The following is a 19053-nucleotide window of genomic DNA, read 5'->3' on the forward strand; positions in this document are numbered from 1 at the left end:
AAGCTCAGATAGACTTCCTCACTGTCCACTATACCCCCAATCTTGGTGTCATCGATTATTCTGCTGATCCAGCTAACTGCATTATCATCCCGATCTTGATATAGATGATAAACAACAACAGACCCAGCCACAATCCCCGCAGGACTCCACCAGTCACAGGCCTCCGGTCAGAGAGGCAGCCATCTACGACCACTATCTAGCTGCTCCCACAAAGCCAAAGTCTAATCTAATTTACTATCACATCTTAAGTGCTGATGCTGAGGTTATTGACCAACCTCCCATGCGGGATCTTGTCAGATTTTTTGCGAAAGCTCATCCACTGCTTTGTCTTCATCAACGTTCCTGGTAACTTCTTCAAAAGCTCAATTAGAGTGCTCAGACATGAACTACCATGCACAAAACCATGTTGGCCATCCTTAATCAGTCCCGGTCTATCTAAATACTTACATATAAGATCCTATAGAATACCTTCCAATGACGAATAAACTTCCCGGGCTTCTGGGGAACAGGTATCCATCGAGGTTTCGATTGTAAACTCTGCCATCTTCATCAGGGATGATGCCTAAGCATGTCTAGTCCGGTTGTATTTATACCCCTGTCGTCCCATGTCGCCTGATTTGTTAGATCCAATCAGGTTTCCGCTCTCCCACCTTGTTTAAAATTGAATTCCAGTTTTTATTCAGAGCGAGGCACTTGTCTTTGTTAAAACGTTGTTTCTAGTTTTAACAGATTGGATGATCCGGAGAGAAGGACATGGGGTGTATATATGCCACCAGACTAGACATGCCCAGTCATCATCTCTGATGACAATTGCACAGCTTGACATCGAAGCGGCGGTTATAATCGTTACTTGTACCCAGCTGGAAGGCCAAGAAGTTTATTCTTCGTATACGCGCTGTGAAAGCACTAGATCCTTTTTATTTACCTTCCAATAACATTACCACCAGCCTATATTTTCGTGGATATGGGTTTGAGCCTTTCTTAAACAGTTCAAAGGTTCATTCATTATCGCAGTATCTATGCAGAATACAAAACTAAAATTTGTCTTCTCCAGATAGCCACAAGAACAGAAAATCCTCGAAGCAGATGAAAGAAAGAAATTCCCTCGCACGAAATGAAAAAAAAAAATAAACAACTTGCAATCTCCCAGCACCTCAACAACCCCCTCGCACAAAAATACTAGCAGATCAGCCAATAACCCATCCTGCCATCGGCAACAAGAAATGGGCAAGAACTCGAAAAAAAATCATACAACTAAGAGAGGCCAATATTAGCTGCTGTTCAGTCAATAAGTCTCAGAGTTTCAATAACATCACGGAGTGAATCGGGACTCTGAGGGAAACAATGTGAGCCAGCGAGGGAAGCGAGGGAAGTTCTCCTCTATAGACTGTGTTCCTCTCCTGAGAAAAATGCACATACGAAAAATAATTTAAGACCCTCCTGTTTTGGCTCCACAAATAGATTGCCATTTTGACTCACCAGAGGACCTTATTCTCTTAACACATCTGTAGAATCGCTTAGAATTCTCACCCACCTTGTCTGCTGGCGAACCCTCATGCCTTCGTTTAGCCTCCCGATTTCTTTGTTAGGCTCTCTCTTGCATTTCCTATTTGCAACTCATTTGTTCCTACCTGCCTATACTGTATCTGGTACGAACCTCCTTTTGTCTTGACCCGGACCTCAATATCTTTTGAAAACCAAGTAGGGGAAAGCGTTGCATCTAGTGAGCGCATTGACGTTACTTCCACAGCAAATAAGCAAAACGATAGGTCTGGTCCATGGGTTGAGATTTTAAATTGGGGGAACGTCAATTTTGATGATATCAGAAAGGATCTGATAAGTGTGGATTGGGACGGGCTGTTTTCTTGCAAAGGTAAGTAGGAAGGTTTTCCCAGCAGACGCCATTTCTTTGAAGCATCTTCCATATTCATCTCCCGCAGAACAAAGGATCAAGCTACCATTCCAAAATAATCTCCAACCATAACACTGCTTCTATAGTAAGACCATTATGTCAGCAGTGTAACCTTTCCCAGGGTGTTACACCATATAAGTTCTCCCTGAACATGTCTATTCTGCAGATGGGCACACACACACACACACACACACACACACACGCGCGCGCACACACACACACACACACACACACACACACACACACACACACACACACACACACACACACAGATCTATAGACACTATCACACCCACATACGTCCACACGTAGAAACAGAAACACACAAACACAGAAACGATTACACAACCACAAACAAACACACACATACACAAACAGAAACACACACACACATATATGCGCGTACACCCACATGCAAATACAGAACCACACACACAGAAATACACGCTCACACATGCACACATAGACACACACACAAACTCACAAGCACATACGCAGACACAGAGACACGAACATGCACACACATATACTCAAAGAGACACACACAGACATAGATACACTGATACACACACACATACACACAAACAGACACACACACTGATTCACACAGATACACACACAGACATAGACACACTGATACACACACAAACAGACATAGACACACTGATACACACACACATACACACAAACAGACACACACACACTGATTCACACACATACACACACACAGACATAGACACACTGATACACACACAAACAGACATAGACACACTGATACACACACACATACACACACACAGACATAGACACACTGATACACACACAAACAGACATAGATACACTGGTACACACACACATACACACACAGACGCGAGCACACACAGCAGACACTTCACACTTACCAAGTCTCTGTCTAAGATTCGATTAAGTGTTAACGATGTGTCTGCCTTTACCGACAGCTCTGATCGGGCCTTCCACACACCCGCCACTGTCTGTGTAAAAATCCTTATCCTGACAGCAGCCCCCCGCCCTCCAGTGCTTTCCTCTACTCAGAAAAATTCTCAGGATGTCCACTCAATCCATGTCTCTTATCAACTTGCACATCACTATCAAGTCACCTCTCGTTGTTCCTCGCTCCAAAGTGAAAGGTTCAAGCCCGCTGTACCTATTTCAGTAAGACATGTTTTCCAATCCAAACAGCATTCTGGTAAATCGCGTCTGAACCCTCGCCAATCGTATAACCATATAATAACCATATAACAATTGCAGCACGGAAACAGTTCATCTCGGCCCTTCTAGTCCGTGCCGAACGCTTACTCTCACCTAGTCCCACAGACCTGCAATCAGCCCATAACCCTCCTTTCCTTTCCTGTCCATATTCCTGTCCAATTTTTTAAAATGACAATATCGAACCTGCCTCTACCACTTCTAAAGGAAGCTCTTTTCACACAGCTACCATTCTCTGTAAAGAAGTTCACCCTCGTTTTACTCCTAAACATTTACCCCTTAACTCTCAGCTCATGTCCTCTTGTTTGAATCTCCCTTACTCTCAATGGAAAATGCCTATCCACGTCAACTCTATCTACCACCCCCATTAATTTAAATACATCTATCAAGTTCCCCCTCAACCTTCTACGCTCCAAAGAATGAAGACCTAACTTGTTCAACCTTTCTCTGTAATTTAGGTGCTAAAACCCAGGCAACATTCTAATAAATCTCCTCTGTAATTTCTCTAAGTTGTTGATATATTTCCTGTAATTCAGTAACCAGAACCGTACACAATACTCTCGATCTGGCCTCACCAATGCCTTGTACAATTTTAACATTACATCCCAACTCCTCTACTCAATGCTCTGATTTATACAGAACAGCATACCAAAAGCTTTCTTCACCACCCTATCCACATGAGATTCCATCTTCAGGGAACTATACAACATTATTCCTAGATCACTCTGTTCTACTGCATTCCTCAATGCCCTACTATTTACTATGTCCTATTTTGACTATTCCTACCAAAGTGTAGCACCTCACACTTATCAGCATTAAACTCCATCTGCCATCTTTCAGCCCACTCTTCTACTGCAAGCTTTGAAAACCTACTTCATTATAAACAACGCCACATACCTTAGTATCAACTGCATACTTACTAATCCACTTTACCACCCCATCATCCAGATCATTAATGTATATGACAAACAGCATTGGACCTCTAACGACCTCCAACCTGACAAACAGTTATCCACCACTACTCTCTAGCATCTCTCATCCAGCCACTTTGAATCCATTTTACTACTTCAATATTAATACTTAACGATTGAACCTTCCTAACTAACCTTCCGTGTGGAAACTTGTCAAAGGCCTTACTGAGGTCCATATAGACGGCATCCACTTATTTACCTTCATCCACGTTCCTCGTAACCTCTTCAAAAAATTCAATAAGATTTGTCAAACATGACCTTCCACACACAAATCCATGTTGACTGTTTCTAATCAGACCTTGTCTATCCAGATAATTATATGTACCATCTCTAAGGATACTTTCCATTAATTTATCCACCACTGATGTCAAACGTACAGGCCGATAATTGCTAGGTTTACTCTTAGAACCCTTTTTAAACAATGGAACCACATGAGCAATACGCCAATCCTCCGGCACCATCCCCGTTTCTAAGGAAATTTGAAATATTTCTGTCAGATCCCCTGCTATTTCTACACTAACTTCCCTCAAGGTCCTAGGGAATATCCAGTCAGGACCCGGAGACTTATCCACTTTTATATTCTTTAAAAGCTCCAGTACTTCCTCTTCTTTAATCATCATAGGTTCCATAACTACCCTACTTGTTTCGCTTACCTTAGACAGTTCAATATCCTTCTCCTTAGTGAATACTGGGGAAAATAACTTGTTCAAAATCTCCCTCATTTCTTGGCTCCACACACAGCTGTCCACCCTGATTCTCTAAGGGACCAATTTTATATCTCACTATCCTTTTGCTATTAATATAACTGCAGAAACTGTTTTACTTTTCACCTTACTTGCCAAAGCAACCTCATGTCTTCTTTTAGCCTTTCTAATTTGTTTCTTAAGATTCTTCTTAAATACTTTATATTCCTCGAACACCTCATTTATTGTAGATCTCGCTCTCTATTTCCGAACCAAGTTTTCAATATCACTTGAAAACCAAGGCTGTCTTTAACTTTTAACCTTTCCTTTCAACCCAATAGGAACATAAATATTCTGTACCCTCAAAATTTCACCTTTAAATGACCTCCATTTCTCTATTACATCCTTTCCGTAAAACAAATTGTCCCACTCTACTCCTTCTAACTCTTTTCACATCTCCTCAAAGTTAGCCTTTCTCCAATCAAAAATATCAACCATGGGTCCAGTCCTATCCTTCTCCATAATTATATTGAAACTAACGGCATTATGATCACTGGACCCGAAGTGCTCCCCAACACATACCTCCATCACCTGACCTATCTCATTCCTTAACAGGAGATCCAACGCTGCCCCTTCTCTAGTCGATACCTCTATGTATTGCTGCGAAGAACTATCCTGCACACAGTTTACAAACTCCAAACCATTCAGGCATTTTACCGAATGGGCATCCCACTCTATGTGTGGAAAATTAAAATCTCCCACAATCCTTGTGCTTACTACAATTAACTGATATCTCCTGACAAATTTGCTCCTCCAATTCTCGGTCCCCCTTAGGTGGTCTATAATACACCCCTATAAGTGTTACTACACCTTTTCCATTCCTCAATTCCACACAAACAGTCTCCCTAGACGAGCCCTCTAATCTATCCTGCCAAAGCACCGCTGTAATATTTTCTCGGACAAGCAATACAACACCTCCCCCTCTTGTCCCTCTGATTCTATCACACCTGAAGCAACGAAATCCAGAAATATTTAGTTGCGAATCACACCCCTCCTGCAACCATGTTTCATTAATAGCTACAGCATGATATTTCCTGGTATCAATCCATGCTCTCATCCTCCTTTCTTACAATGCTCCGAGCATTAAAATAAATGCATTTAAGAAACACCACCTCTTCCTCTCTGTTTATCCCTAACGGTGCAAACAACGTTATTATCTTTTTCTTCTTTCTTCCCTACATCTTCGGTCTGAGTGCTCCCTTTCTCTATCACCTGCCTGTCCTCCCTCACACACTGTCTACAAGCTTTCTCCATTTGTGAACTAATCTCCTCTCCCCTAGTCTCTTCAAATTGATTCCCACCCCTAACAATTCTAGTTTAAAGTCTCCCCAGTAGCCTTAGCAAATCTTGCCGCCAGGATATCGGTACCCCTAGGATTCAACTGTAACCCGTCCTTTTTGTACAGGTCACACCTGCCCCAAAAAGAGGTCCCAATGATCCAGAAACTTGAATCCCTGCCCCCTGCTCCAATCTCTCAGCCACGCAATTATCCTCCAACTTATTCAACACCTACTCTCACTGTCGCGTGGCACAGGCAGTAATCCTGAGATTACTACCTTTGCGGTCCTTCTTCTCAGCTAGCTTCCTAACTCCCTATATTCTCCTTTCAGGAGTACTTCCCTTTTCCTACGTATGTCATTGGTACCTATATGTACCACGACCTCTGGCTCCTCACCCTCCCACTTCAGGATATCTTGGAGGCGATCAGAAACATCCCAGACCCTGGCATCAGGGAGGCAAACTACCATCCGGGTCTCCTGATTGCGTCCACAGAATCGCCTATTTGACCCCCCATCGAGGCCCCTATTACTACTGCCTTCCTCTTCCTTTCCCTACCCTTCTGAGCTACAGGGCCGGACTCTGTGCCGGAGGCATGGACACTGATGCTTCCCCCAGGTAGGCTGTCCCCCCCAACAGTACTCAAACAGGAGTACTTATTGTCAAGGGATACAGCCACAGGGGTATTCTGGTACCTGACCCTTCCCCTTACATCTCCTAACCGTGATCCACCTGTCTGCCTCCCGTGGCTAGAAGGCTCCAGGACCTCCCACAAGCTGCCCTCACACTCATACCTCCCCCTTTACTCAAATAACAGGAAGAACTGAAACTTAAACCTCTCTTACCTCACCCGTTTCCCGTTGAGAAAAGCCCTTAAGCCTTCACCGCGCTCCCGGTTCACCCCGCTGCCCGCAAACGACGCTGTCCGCTGTTTCAGGCTGTGTCCTTTGTAAAACTTCACTGACCGACGTCATACGCCTGCGCATTACCGCCTTCCTTATGAAAAAATCAAAACGGCTCCCGCCGCACTCCCGCTCATATCCTCTGGTAAATCTTCTCTGCACTCTCTCTAATCCTGGAAGCATTCTCGTAAATCTCATCCGCCCTTTATGTAATCCAGAGAGCATCCTGGTAAATCTCCTTGGCACCCTCTCGAAAGCTTCTAACTTGTATAAGGTTCTGATGAGGGAGCGCTGCGGGAGGGGTCGAGAAGGAAACGCCGTGCGGGGGGGGGGGGGGGAAGAGGATGGAGCTCTCTGGGGTTGAGGGGGAATGCCTTGGGAGAGGAAGATTTAACAAATCGCAATCTCCTCTCTCCCCCAGGGCGGCGTCGATGATTCAATCTCTCTTTCGGCCTACGTCACCTCTGCGCTCCTCGAGTTACAAAGGCTGAGGGCCAGTATGGTCAGTAACGCGGGGGTAGGACGGAGGGGTAAAGACATGAGGAAGGGGCTGGGTCAGGTGGAGGGAAGGGGAGGTGCACTAGGAGGAGGCAGTTGTGCGGGTGAGACGAGGAGGGATGGCGGATATGTAATAAGTTCAAAAATCCTGGGACTTGAAGGTGGAGTGTAGGGGAAATGGGGGGAGAGAAAGCGGAGTAAGGTGAGGGAGGAGAGGTGGAGTAAGAGGGGAGGGAGTGGGGAAATGGGAGAAGATGGTTGGAGATGGAGAGGGAGAGAATGAAAGAGAGTGGACAAGGGGAAGGATGGGATATGAGGGAGAAGGAGTAAGAGGGATGGAGAGGGTTTAGGGGAGAGTAAGTGAGAGAGGAGGGGAGGAGGGAGGGAGGGGAGAGAGAGAGGGTAGCGACAGGAGAAGAAGAGAAGGAGGAGAGACGATGACAGGGATCGGGAGAATGTAGAGGGGAGAAAGAGGGTGGAGAGCGAGAAGGCGGTGGAGATATTATGGATGGGAGAGTGAAAGGGAGAGACAGGGAGAAGGAGCGGGAGTTGGAAAAGGTAGAGATCGGAGAGAAAGAGGGTGGTGGCGAGGTAGAGACAGGAGAGGGAAGGGAAAAGAGTGAGAGAATGGAAATGGGAGAGGTGAAAGGGTAGCGGGGAAAGTGGTGGGGAAACCTGAGTATGCCAAAGAGAGAGAACATTTCTGAACAAGGGTGGGGAGGGGGCAGGAGCTGGTGTGACCCCTCAATTGCCATATCTTCTCGGTCTCCATCTAGGCCGATGAGATTTACAAGAAGACTCAGGAACGGTTGGAGAGTGAGTCTTCAAGCAACGAGGCAGGTGAGTGACGAGATCCCTTGCCGGGTGTAGCTTTCTTCCTCATATCGTCAGCTTCTCTCCAATAATCCGCACCACACAGCCTGTGCCTGTCCCAAACACACAGACCCAAGCCTGGGGATGTACATCCCTCCTCTCCATTGTCTGTGGCCTTGAGCCTGTCCGTACTTACTCCCCCAGAGCGCACCTGCCCCACTCTCTGTGGCCTCCGACATACTACCTACCATAGGCCCTGTGGATGACCTACCGTCCTTGCCCAACACCAAGGCTTGTCGCATCATCCTGTCGTGTCCTGGGCCTGGGTTGAGGCCGAATCCACCTGTGCTGACCAACCTGCTGACTACTCCCTCCTTTAATTCTCCCCTGTGTTCCGTGTTTGCAGAAGGAACTACGCTGCCCAAAGTCGAGAGGGAGGAGACCCAGCCTGCAGGTTTCCAGGTGAGTCGAAGCAGGAGTGGCGGAAGACGGTGGGAAGGACAGGAAAGTGGGTGCAGTGAGTTTGGAAAGGCATCGGCTGGAGCAATAGGACTACTGGGAGTTATGGATATCGGGAAAGAATGAAGGCCCTTGGGAGTGAGTGCAGGACAATTGGTGGAGGGTGATAGACCATCGATGGCGGCTAATGGACGATTGGTGATGGGCGATAGATCATGGGTGGTGAGTGATAAACCATTGTCTGTGGCCTTGGGTTTGTCCGTACATTACTCCCCCAGGGCGCACCTGCCCCACTCTCTGTGGCCTCCATAGGCCCTGTGGATGACCTACAGGGTAGTATATCACCCACTACCAATGATCTGTCACCCACCACCAGTGGTCACTGACACACCAACAGCGGTCTATCACTCACCAACAATGGTCTATTATTTCCGACCAACTGGATATCACCCACCACCAATCGTCCATAACCCACCACAAATGGTCTATCGCCACCAGTAGTCTGTCAGCCACCACCAATGGTCAATCATTACACAACAATTTACTATCACTCACGAGTAATGCTCTATCACTCACTACCTATTATGCATCACCCACAACCAATGATATATCACACACAACCAAAGGTCTATCACCCATCGCCATTGGTCTATGACACACCGGCATTGGTCCATCGCTCAACGGCCAATGTTCAATCACTCTCCAATGGCCTATCGCCCACCACCATTGGTCTCTCATCCATCGCCAATGGTCTAGCACCCAGCCGCAGTGATCTATCACTCATCATCAATTGTCAATCAATCCCCATCAATTGACTATCACCCGACAGAAATTGCTCATCACCCACCGCCAAATGCCTATCACTCATCACTTATGATCTATCACCCATTACCCACCAGCTATGGCATATCACCAACAACCAATGGTCCATCTCCCACCACCAGTGCTCTATCACCCACCACCAATGGTCTATCACCCACCACCAATGGTTTATCATCTATCGCCAATGGTCTATTCCACACCAGCATTGGTCCATCACTCACCAGCCAATTGTCTTTCACCCACCACCAATGGTCTATCATCCATCGCCAATGGTTTATCATCTATCGCCAATGGTCTATTACACACCAGCATTGGTTCATCACTCACCAGCCAATTGTCTATCACTCTCCAAAGGCCTATCACCCACCACCAATGGTCTATCACCCATCGCCAATGGTCTATCACCTATCGCCAATTGTCTATCACCAATCGCCAATGGTCTATCGCCCACCACCAGTGATCTATCTGTCACCAACAATGTTCAATCACTCCCCATCAGTTGGTTATCACCCACAACCAACCTCCTATCACTCACCATCAATGGTTTATCGCAAACCATTAATGGTCAATGACCCATCACCTGTGGTCTGTGGCCCAGCACTAGAGGTCTATCACTCATCACCAATGGTCAATCAATCCCCACCAAATGGATATCACACAACACAAATCGCTCATCACCCACCGCCAAATGACTATTACTCATCACCAGTGATCTATTACTCACCACCAATTGTCCATTACCCACCAGCTATGTCATATCATCCAAACACGAATGGTCCATCTCCCACCACCAATGCTCTATCACCCACCACCAGTGGTCTAGCATTCATCACCAAACGTCTATCACCCACCCGCTGGGGTCTCTCACTCACCAGCAATAGAACCATCACTCACAACCATTGGTCTATCAACCACAAGCAATGGACTATTACCCAGTCCCAGTTGTGTATCACCTCGCTCCATTTGAATATCGCGCATCACTAACGGACATTCACCCGACACCAATGGTCTATCAACCGCCACCAATTGTCTATCATTCAGCATAATGGGTCTACCAACCACCACCAGTGGTCTATCACACACAACTAATGGTAAATCACTATCTATGAAATGGCTATCACATACCATTAATAGTACATCACCGGCCACAAACAATCTACCACGCACTACAAATGGTCTAACACCAACCCCCAGTGAAGTCGAGAGAGAAAACTATCTGTGGAGGGTTTGAGTGACAGTCGGAATGAGGTGGATTTGTCGGAGAGGAAGCAATTATCGGCCTGTAAGTTTGACGTCAGTGGTGTGTAAATTAATGGAGAGTATTCTTGGAGATTATATATATATATATATATATATATATATATATATAATTGTCTGGATAGACCAGGGTGTGATTAGGAACAATCAATATGGATGTGTGTGTGCAAGGTCAAGTTTGACAAATCTTATTGAATTTTTTTTAATGAGGTTACTAGGAAAGTTGACGAGGGTAAAGAAATGGATGTTTTCTATATGGACTTCAGTAAGGCCTTAGACAACGTTCTGCATGGAAAGTTAGTTAGGAAGGTTCAATAGTTAGGTATTAATATTGAATTAGTAAAATGGATTCAACAGTGGCTGGATGGGAGACACCACAGAGTAGTGGTGGATAACTGTTTGTCAGGCTGGAGGCCGGTGACTAGTGGTGTGCCTCAGAGATCGGTACTGGGTCCAATGTTGGTTGTCACATACATTAATCATCTGGATGATGGGGTGGTAAATTGGATTAGTAAGTATGCAGATGATACAAAGGTTGGAGGAGTTGTGGATAATGAAGTAGGTCTTCAATGCTCACAGAGACATTTAGGCCAGTTAGAAGAGTGGGCTGAAAGATGGCAGATGAGTTTTATGCTGATAAGTGTGAGGTGGTACATTTTTGTAGGACTAATCCAAATAGGACATACATGGTATATGGTAGGGCATTGAAGAATGCAGTAGAACAGAGTGATCTAGGAATAATGGTGCATAGATCCCTGAAGGTGTAATCTCATTTAGATAAGGTGGTGAAGAAAGCTTTTGGTATGCTGGCCTTTATAAATTAGAGCATTGAGTATCGGAGTTGGGATGCAATGTTAAAATTGTACAAGGCATTGGTGAGGCCAAATTTGGGATATTGTGTACTGTTCTGGTCTCCGAATTATAGGAAAGATGTCAACAAATTAGAGAGAGAGTACAGAGGAGATTTATTAGAATGTTAGCTGGTTTTCAGCACCAAAGTTACAGAGAAATGTTGAACAAGTTAGGTCTTTATTCGTTGGAGCGGAGAAGGTTGAGTGGGGACTTGATAAGGTATTTAAAATTGTGTGAGTGATAGATAGAGTTGACGTGGATAGGATTTTCCCTTTGAGAGTAGGGGAGATGAAACAAGAGGACATGAGTTGAGAGTTAAGTGGCAAAAGTTCAGGGGTAACACGAGGGTGATCTTCTTTCCTCAGAGAGTGGTAGCTGCGTGGAACGAGCTTCTAGTAGAAGTGTTAGAGGCTGGTTCGATATTGTCATTAAAAAAAATTGGATAAGTATATGGACAGGAAAGGAATGGAGGGTTATGGGCTGAGTCCAGGTTGGTGGGAGTAGTTGAGAGTAAATGTTTGGCACTGTTACGAACCCCGTAACTGGGTGACTTACTAGCAAAGATAGCAACGTCCGTTGAAGTCTGATGATACTATTTTTAATTGTATTTATTAGTAAAAAGACACAAAAATAATATCAATGCAAACATACAGAAAATATACGTCGTCAATACTAAATCTAAAAGTGCGTGTATAGTAATAATCAATAAGAAATAAGCTCTATTGTTGTCTAGGGGGTAATGAATTGTCCGATGGAAATATAAAGTTCGTTCAGTTCTTACAGGCTTCAGCCTTTGGGGACCACTGGGTTTGCAATTGTTGGAGAGAGAGAGAGAAATAGAAAACTTGCCGGCTTTCCTTGTTACAATCTTTATCCGTATCCGTCCTTTGGCGAGGCCGTTCACTTGTGGCCTCTGCTTTAGCTAAGCCTCTTAACCCCTCAACCCCTAATCCCTCAACCAGCACACTCTGGTCGTCCCCTGAGGGCTTCAATGAATAATACAGTACTCAATACACAATTCCGTCTCCAAGAGATAATGACAGTAATCAATGGTTCCGTCCCGCTTTTGTTAGGAGGCATTCCCCCTACCTTGTGTAATTCTGCGTTGTCTATGGCAACTGCCGGGGCTGTGATCCAGCGTCTCGCTCTATCCCATTATTGCCATTATAGTATCTCTCTCATTTCCTGGTTGCCAGACCCGAATTAATAGCGATCTTGCGATTCTCAAAAAGGAGGTGGCCCCTCAGAGTTGTGGCATATTCGTAACAGCACGGACTAGAAGGGCCGAGGTGGTCTGTATCCCTGTTGTAATTGTTAGATGGTTATAAGTCGTGGTACACATTTTCTTGGAGTGTCTGACTGTCTCTCCGTCTAGACGGCAGTGCTGGAGCCTTCTCTCCGTTGCCTGAGGAAGCAGATGGAGACAGTGAACAGCACGTACACGCTGGCTCTTCTCGCCTACACATTCACCCTGGCAGGGGACAACGTCTCCAGGGACTGGCTCCTCGACAAGCTGGAGGTTTTAGCTGTCAAAAAGGGTGAGGGAGAAACCGACCCCCTGAAATCACCTCCCCTTCAACCTCCCCAACAATCAACTCTTCCCTCCTCTTAAGCCCCTCTAATCCTCCTCCATTGCTATAGACGTATCCCTCATCTCAACCCTCCTCAACCGTCCTCTTTTCTCCCTACTTCACCCTCAGCTCTGAGCACACTCATCTCCTGTTTATCATCACCAATCCAACTCCACCACCTCGACCTTCGTCTTCTCTCTTCCCCTTCATTAACCCTCAACCCCTCCTTCCTTTCACCCACCCTCAAACCTTTTCCCTCCTCCCCAATCCTCCATTGCTCTGACCCTCCTCTTCCCTGCCTAATTAACACTGAACCCTCATCTCTCCTCTGAAGCCTACCAACTCTACATTGCCGCAACCCTGCTCTTCCGTCTCTGCTTCACTTTCAACCCTCAGTACTCTTCTCCTCTTTACCCTCACCAATCCAACTCCACAACCTCGGTTTTCCTCTTCTCCCATTCACCCACCTTCAACTCTGCTCCCTTTCACCCACCCTTTGCCTCCCTCCCTCCACTTAACTCTCCCCAATCCTCCATTGTCTCAACCTTCCTCTTCCTTCCTACTGCACCCTCAAACTTCAAATCCCCTCTCCTCTTGCACCTCCTCTATTCTCCTCTCTAACCAACCCTCCACTCTCTGCTACATAACTGTGCCTCAACAGTCAACCCTCCTCCCTCCTCTTCGACAACCATTCTCCAAACCCTCCTTTCCTTATCCCTCTCTGTTCCTACCTCTCCCTCCCCTTGGACCGCGGTAGCCATCGCATTGTCCCTTAGCGCCTGTGACCTTGGTGTCCCCTCGACTCTGGGACTTCTGTAATCCTCCTCCCTCTTCTGAATTCTCGGACCCTCATGACATTAGAACCCACCCCGTGACCATTCAACTTTCCCCTGCACAGATGGAATGAGGCACTGGACGAGGGTCCCAGAGGCGGAGGAAGAGGATGAGGAGTTCAGTTGGTACTGGAGGAGAGCGCCCTCAGCTGAGGTGGAGATGACGGCCTACGTCCTCCTCGCCCTCCTGTCCCAGCCCTCGGTGAGGCCTGCAGACCTGCAGAGGGCCACCACCATTGTCAGCTGGCTGGTCCGACAGAGGAATGCGTACGGGGGCTTCGCCTCTACCCAGGTGGGTCTGTGAACGAGATGGACGAGGGGGTGGGCATTGGGGAGAGAGGCGATGGGAGCTGGAAAGGAGGGGTGAGGGTTAGAGCGAGAGAGACGGCAGAGGGAGAAGGATAGGGTTTGCTGAGATAGGGGATGTAAAATCCCAAGTGTGGCTTGGGCGATGGAAATGGTGACCAAGGAGATGGAACTCTGGAGTTAACACGAAAGGTTTGGCTGAAAATCACCGGAGACGTTCCCTTGGAATGGGAGTTGGGTTTCCCAGCCCATGTCCCTGCAAGATTTTTCCGGGCTTTGTTCCTCCTCCATTTTTCGCCGGCATTCAAGGGCTATTCGATTCTCTGGACTTTGAATTTCTGGTCCAGATTTTCAGATCGATGTTGAGTGGGGGGGGGGGGGGGGTTAGCAGAGTGATCTTTTCTCCGTATGTTACTGTCTGCTTTTTCTGCGCCCCCACCCACAGGACACGGTGGTCGCTCTTCATGCTCTCTCACTCTACGGGAGCCTGACCCACGTGTCGGACCCTCAGGGGCTGGTGACTTTGACCGGAAAGAACGAGTTCCACCGGGAAATCCGGCTGGACGCCTCAAACCAGCTGGTGCTTCAGAGCGAGAAGCTGCAGGATGTTCCCGGTGACTACATTGCCCACGTCAGCGGGAGCAGCTGCCTGTTGCTGCAGGCGAGTTGCCCCTTGCTCACTCTCGTCTCCGCAGGTCCCGTCCCGTCCCTCCCTCCCTCCCTCCATCTGAACCCCTGCACTCCATCCCATCCACCTCCCTTCTTCCTTGTTTCTATACTCTCAACTGTCCCGCTTCCCTCCATCCCAACTCTTTCCTGGTTCCTCCCTCCCTCCAGCCTCTGCTTTCATTCCTTTAACCAACTCAGTACAACTTCCTGCTCGTTCCGTTCCTCCCACACTGGCACATTCTCGCTCTCTCTCTCACTCTTCTTCCCTCTGTCCCAAATCCTCCCCTACCGCCCAACCGATCATTCCCTCCTCTCTGTCTTATCAACTCTCCCTTTCTTCCTTCCTCCCTATCACCTTCCTCGGCCCTACTCCCTCGCTTCTCACTCCTTTCCTGTCCTCTCCCCTCTTTCTTCCAGGGTCATATAACGTCACTGCACAAAACAAGCCATTTAGCCCATCTAGTCCGAACCAAACCATTTAAACTGCCTACTGCTATCTAACTGTACCAGGACCTTAGGTCTCCGTACCGTCCCATCCAAGCGCCTATCCAAACTTGTCTTAAGTTTTGAAATCGAGCCCGCATGCACCACTTGCGTCGGCAGCTCATTCCACGCTCTCACCACCCTCTTGTGAGGAAGATCTCATCTCTTGTTCCCCACTAAACTTTTTACCTTTCACCCTTAACCCACGATCCCTAGTTCTGGTCTCACCCAAACTCAGTGGAAAATATATGCTTGCACTTAGCCTACCTATACCCTTCACAAATGAAAGTTCAAAGTGAGTTATGTATATACATATATATGTCACCATTTTCAACCCCGAGATTCATTTTCTTGCGGGCATACTCAAATACTTATTGGAATAATGATAGAATCAAGGAAAGACCGCATCAGTTGGGTGTTCAACTACTGTGTGCAAATTAAAAAAGAAAGAACTGATAATAATAAATCTATAAACAATAAATATCTAGAACATGACATGAAGCGTTCTTGAAAGTGAGTCCTTAGATTGTGGGAAAATTTCAGTGATGGGGCAAATGAAGTTGAGTGTTGTTATCTCTTTTGGTTCAACAGCCTGATGATAGAAGTGTAATAACTGTTCCTACACCTGGTATGTGGGTTCTGAGGCTCCTAATGGCAGCAGCGAGAAGACAGCGCAACACGGGTGGTGGGAGTCCTGTTTTGCTTACCCTTGTCAGATCCCCACTCATTCTCTTACACTCCAGGGAATAAAGTCCGAACCAATTCAAACGTTCCCTATAACTCAGGTCCTCCGGTTCTGGCAACCTCTTGTTAATTTTCGCTGCACATTTTCAGACTTATTTACCTGTAGGTAGGTGACCAAAACTAAACACAATACTCCACATTAGGCCTCATCAAAGTCTTATACAGCTTCAGTATAACACCCCAGCTACTGTACACAGTAATTTGATTTATGAAAGCAAACGTGCCAAACGTTTACTTTACTATCCTATCTACATGTGACGCCACTTTCAGCGAACTACGGAACCGTATTCCCAGATCCCTTTGTCCTACCAGACCCCTCAATGCCCTACCGTTCATTGTGTTCGGACCTACCGTAGTTGGTCCTACTGAAGTACAACACCACACACTTGACTGCATTAAATTCCATCTGCCAATTGTCAGCCCATTTTTCCAGCTGGTCCAGTTCCCGCTGAAAAATTTGCTAGACTTCTTGTCATCCACAACACCCCCCCAATCTTGATGTCATCTACAAATTTGCTGATGCACATAACCACACTATCATCCAAATTGTTGATATAGTTGACAAGCAACAAAGGACCCAGCACCGATCCCTGCAGCACTCCAACTGTCACAGGTCTACAGTTAGAGAGGCGGCCATGTGCTACCAGTCTCTGCCTTCTCCCTCAAAGCTAATGCGTAATACAATTTACTACCTCAGCTTCAATGCCAAGCAGCTGAATCTTCTTGACCAACCTCCCTTGCGGGACCTTGTCAACTGCCTTGTTAAACTCCATTTAGACGACATCCACTACCTTGCCTTCATCCACTTTCCTGGTAACATTCTCAGTAGCGCGAAAAATTTAAAAAGAAGACCGGCCTATACAGCGGGCAGCGTCAGAGCGGGCACCGGAGTAAGAGGCAGCATAGTAACAAGGCTTTGGCTCAACGGGCTTAGGCGGTAACGAGGCGAGGTAGGCTTACCTGTGTTAATTGCGGAAAGGAGGTAGTATACGTGTGAGGCCAGATCACTGTGCTCGACGTCAGATGTGGAGGATCCTGGAGTCCCTCGGCATCCCGGGCGGCCATCTCTACACCCAGTGTGTCGAGCTGCAGCTCTTGAGGGACCGAGTTAGGGAACTGGAGATGCAGTTCGATGACTTTCGCCTCGTCAGGGAGAGCGAGGAAGTGATAGATAGGAGTTAAGGGCAGGTGTTCACAGCGGGGCCACGGGAGACGGACAGCAGGTTGTGACAGTAAGTATTCGTTTGAGTACTGCTGGGGGGTGAGGACAACCTACCTGGGGGAAACGGCAGTGGCCATGCTCCTGGCACAGATCCTGGTCCTGTGGCTCAGGAGTGTAGGGAAGGGAAGAGAAAGGCAGTAGTGATAGGGGACTCCAGACAGAGGATTCTGTGGATGTAGGAAAGAAACTCGGATGGGAGTTTGTCTCCCAGGTGCCGGGGTCTAGGAGGTTTCAGATCGCATCCAATATATCCTGCAGTGGGAGGGAGAACAGCCAGAGGTCGTGGTACATCTTGGTACCAATGACATAGATAGGATAAGGGAACAGGTCCTGAAAAAAAAGACTGCAGGGAGTTAGGAGGGAAGTTGAGAGGCAGGACTGCAAAGTAGTATACTCGGGATTACTGCCTGTGTCACGCTCCAGTTGGAATAGGAATTGAATGATGTGAAGGATAAATGCGTGGCTGTGAGATTGGAGCAGGGGGCAGGGATTCAGATTTCTGGATCATTAGGTCCTCTTTTGGGGCAAGGTGTAACCTGTACAAAAAGGATGGGTTCCACTTGAATCCCAGGGGGATCAATATCCTGGCGGGGAAGTTTGCTAAGTCTGCTGGGGAGAGTTTAAACTAGAATTGTTTTGGGGGTGGGAAGCGAACTGAAGAGACTGGGTTGGATCACAAATAGAGAAATCTTGTAGACCGTGCGAGAGGGAGAATAGACAGGTGATAGAGAAGGGACGCGCTCAGACCGAACGTTTGAAATGTGTCTATTTTAATGAACGAGTGTTGTGAACAAAGCGGATGAGCTTAGAGCGTGGATCAGTACTTGGAGATATGATGTGGTGGCCATTTCAGAGATTTGGATGGCTCAGGGACAGGAATGGTTACTTCAAGTGCCGGGTTTTAGATGTTTCAGAAAGGACAGCGAGGGAGACAGAAGAGGAGGGGGCGTGTCACTGTTGATCAGAGTTAGTGTTACCGCTGCAGAAAAGGTGGATGCCATGGGGAGATTGCATATGGAGTCTCAGTGGGTGGAGGTTAGGAAGAGGAAGGGGTCAATAACTTTACTGGGTGTTTTTCCTAAGGCGCCCAATAGTAGCAGAGATATCGAGGAGCAGGCAGGGAAGCGTATCCTGGAAAGGTGTAATAATAATAGATTTGTCGTGATGGCAGATTTTAATTCCCAATTTAACGATTGGCATCCGCCTAAAGCAAGGGTTTTAGATGGGGTGTAGTATGTTAGGTGTGTTCAGGAAGGGTTCTTGAAACAATTTGTAGATAAGCTTACGAGAGGAGAGACTGTACTTGATTTGGTATTGGGAAATGAACCTGGTCAGTTGTCAGATCTCTCAGTGGGAGAGCATGAGAGAGATAGTGATCCTAATTCTATCTCCTTCACAACAGCATTGGAGAGAGATAGGAACAGACAAGATAGAAATGCGTTTAATTGCTGTAAAGGGAATTGTGAGGCTATCAGGCAGGAAATTGGAGGC

General features: G+C 46.8%; 1 protein-coding gene across 1 annotated transcript in view; it reads left to right on the forward strand.

Moving 5' to 3' along the window:
* LOC132385893 (murinoglobulin-2-like) overlaps positions 1-19053 on the forward strand; it is a 103993-nt gene that overhangs the window by 71618 nt on the left and 13322 nt on the right. Inside the window, exons 26-31 of the mRNA XM_059958130.1 lie at positions 7455-7535; positions 8308-8371; positions 8751-8806; positions 13110-13272; positions 14204-14430; positions 14890-15105. Of these exons, the coding sequence (XP_059814113.1) occupies positions 7455-7535; positions 8308-8371; positions 8751-8806; positions 13110-13272; positions 14204-14430; positions 14890-15105 (807 nt within the window). The remainder of the gene's footprint in view (positions 1-7454; positions 7536-8307; positions 8372-8750; positions 8807-13109; positions 13273-14203; positions 14431-14889; positions 15106-19053) is intronic.

The sequence above is a fragment of the Hypanus sabinus genome (assembly GCF_030144855.1).
Source record: "Hypanus sabinus isolate sHypSab1 chromosome X2 unlocalized genomic scaffold, sHypSab1.hap1 SUPER_X2_unloc_4, whole genome shotgun sequence".
NCBI lineage: Eukaryota > Metazoa > Chordata > Chondrichthyes > Myliobatiformes > Dasyatidae > Hypanus > Hypanus sabinus.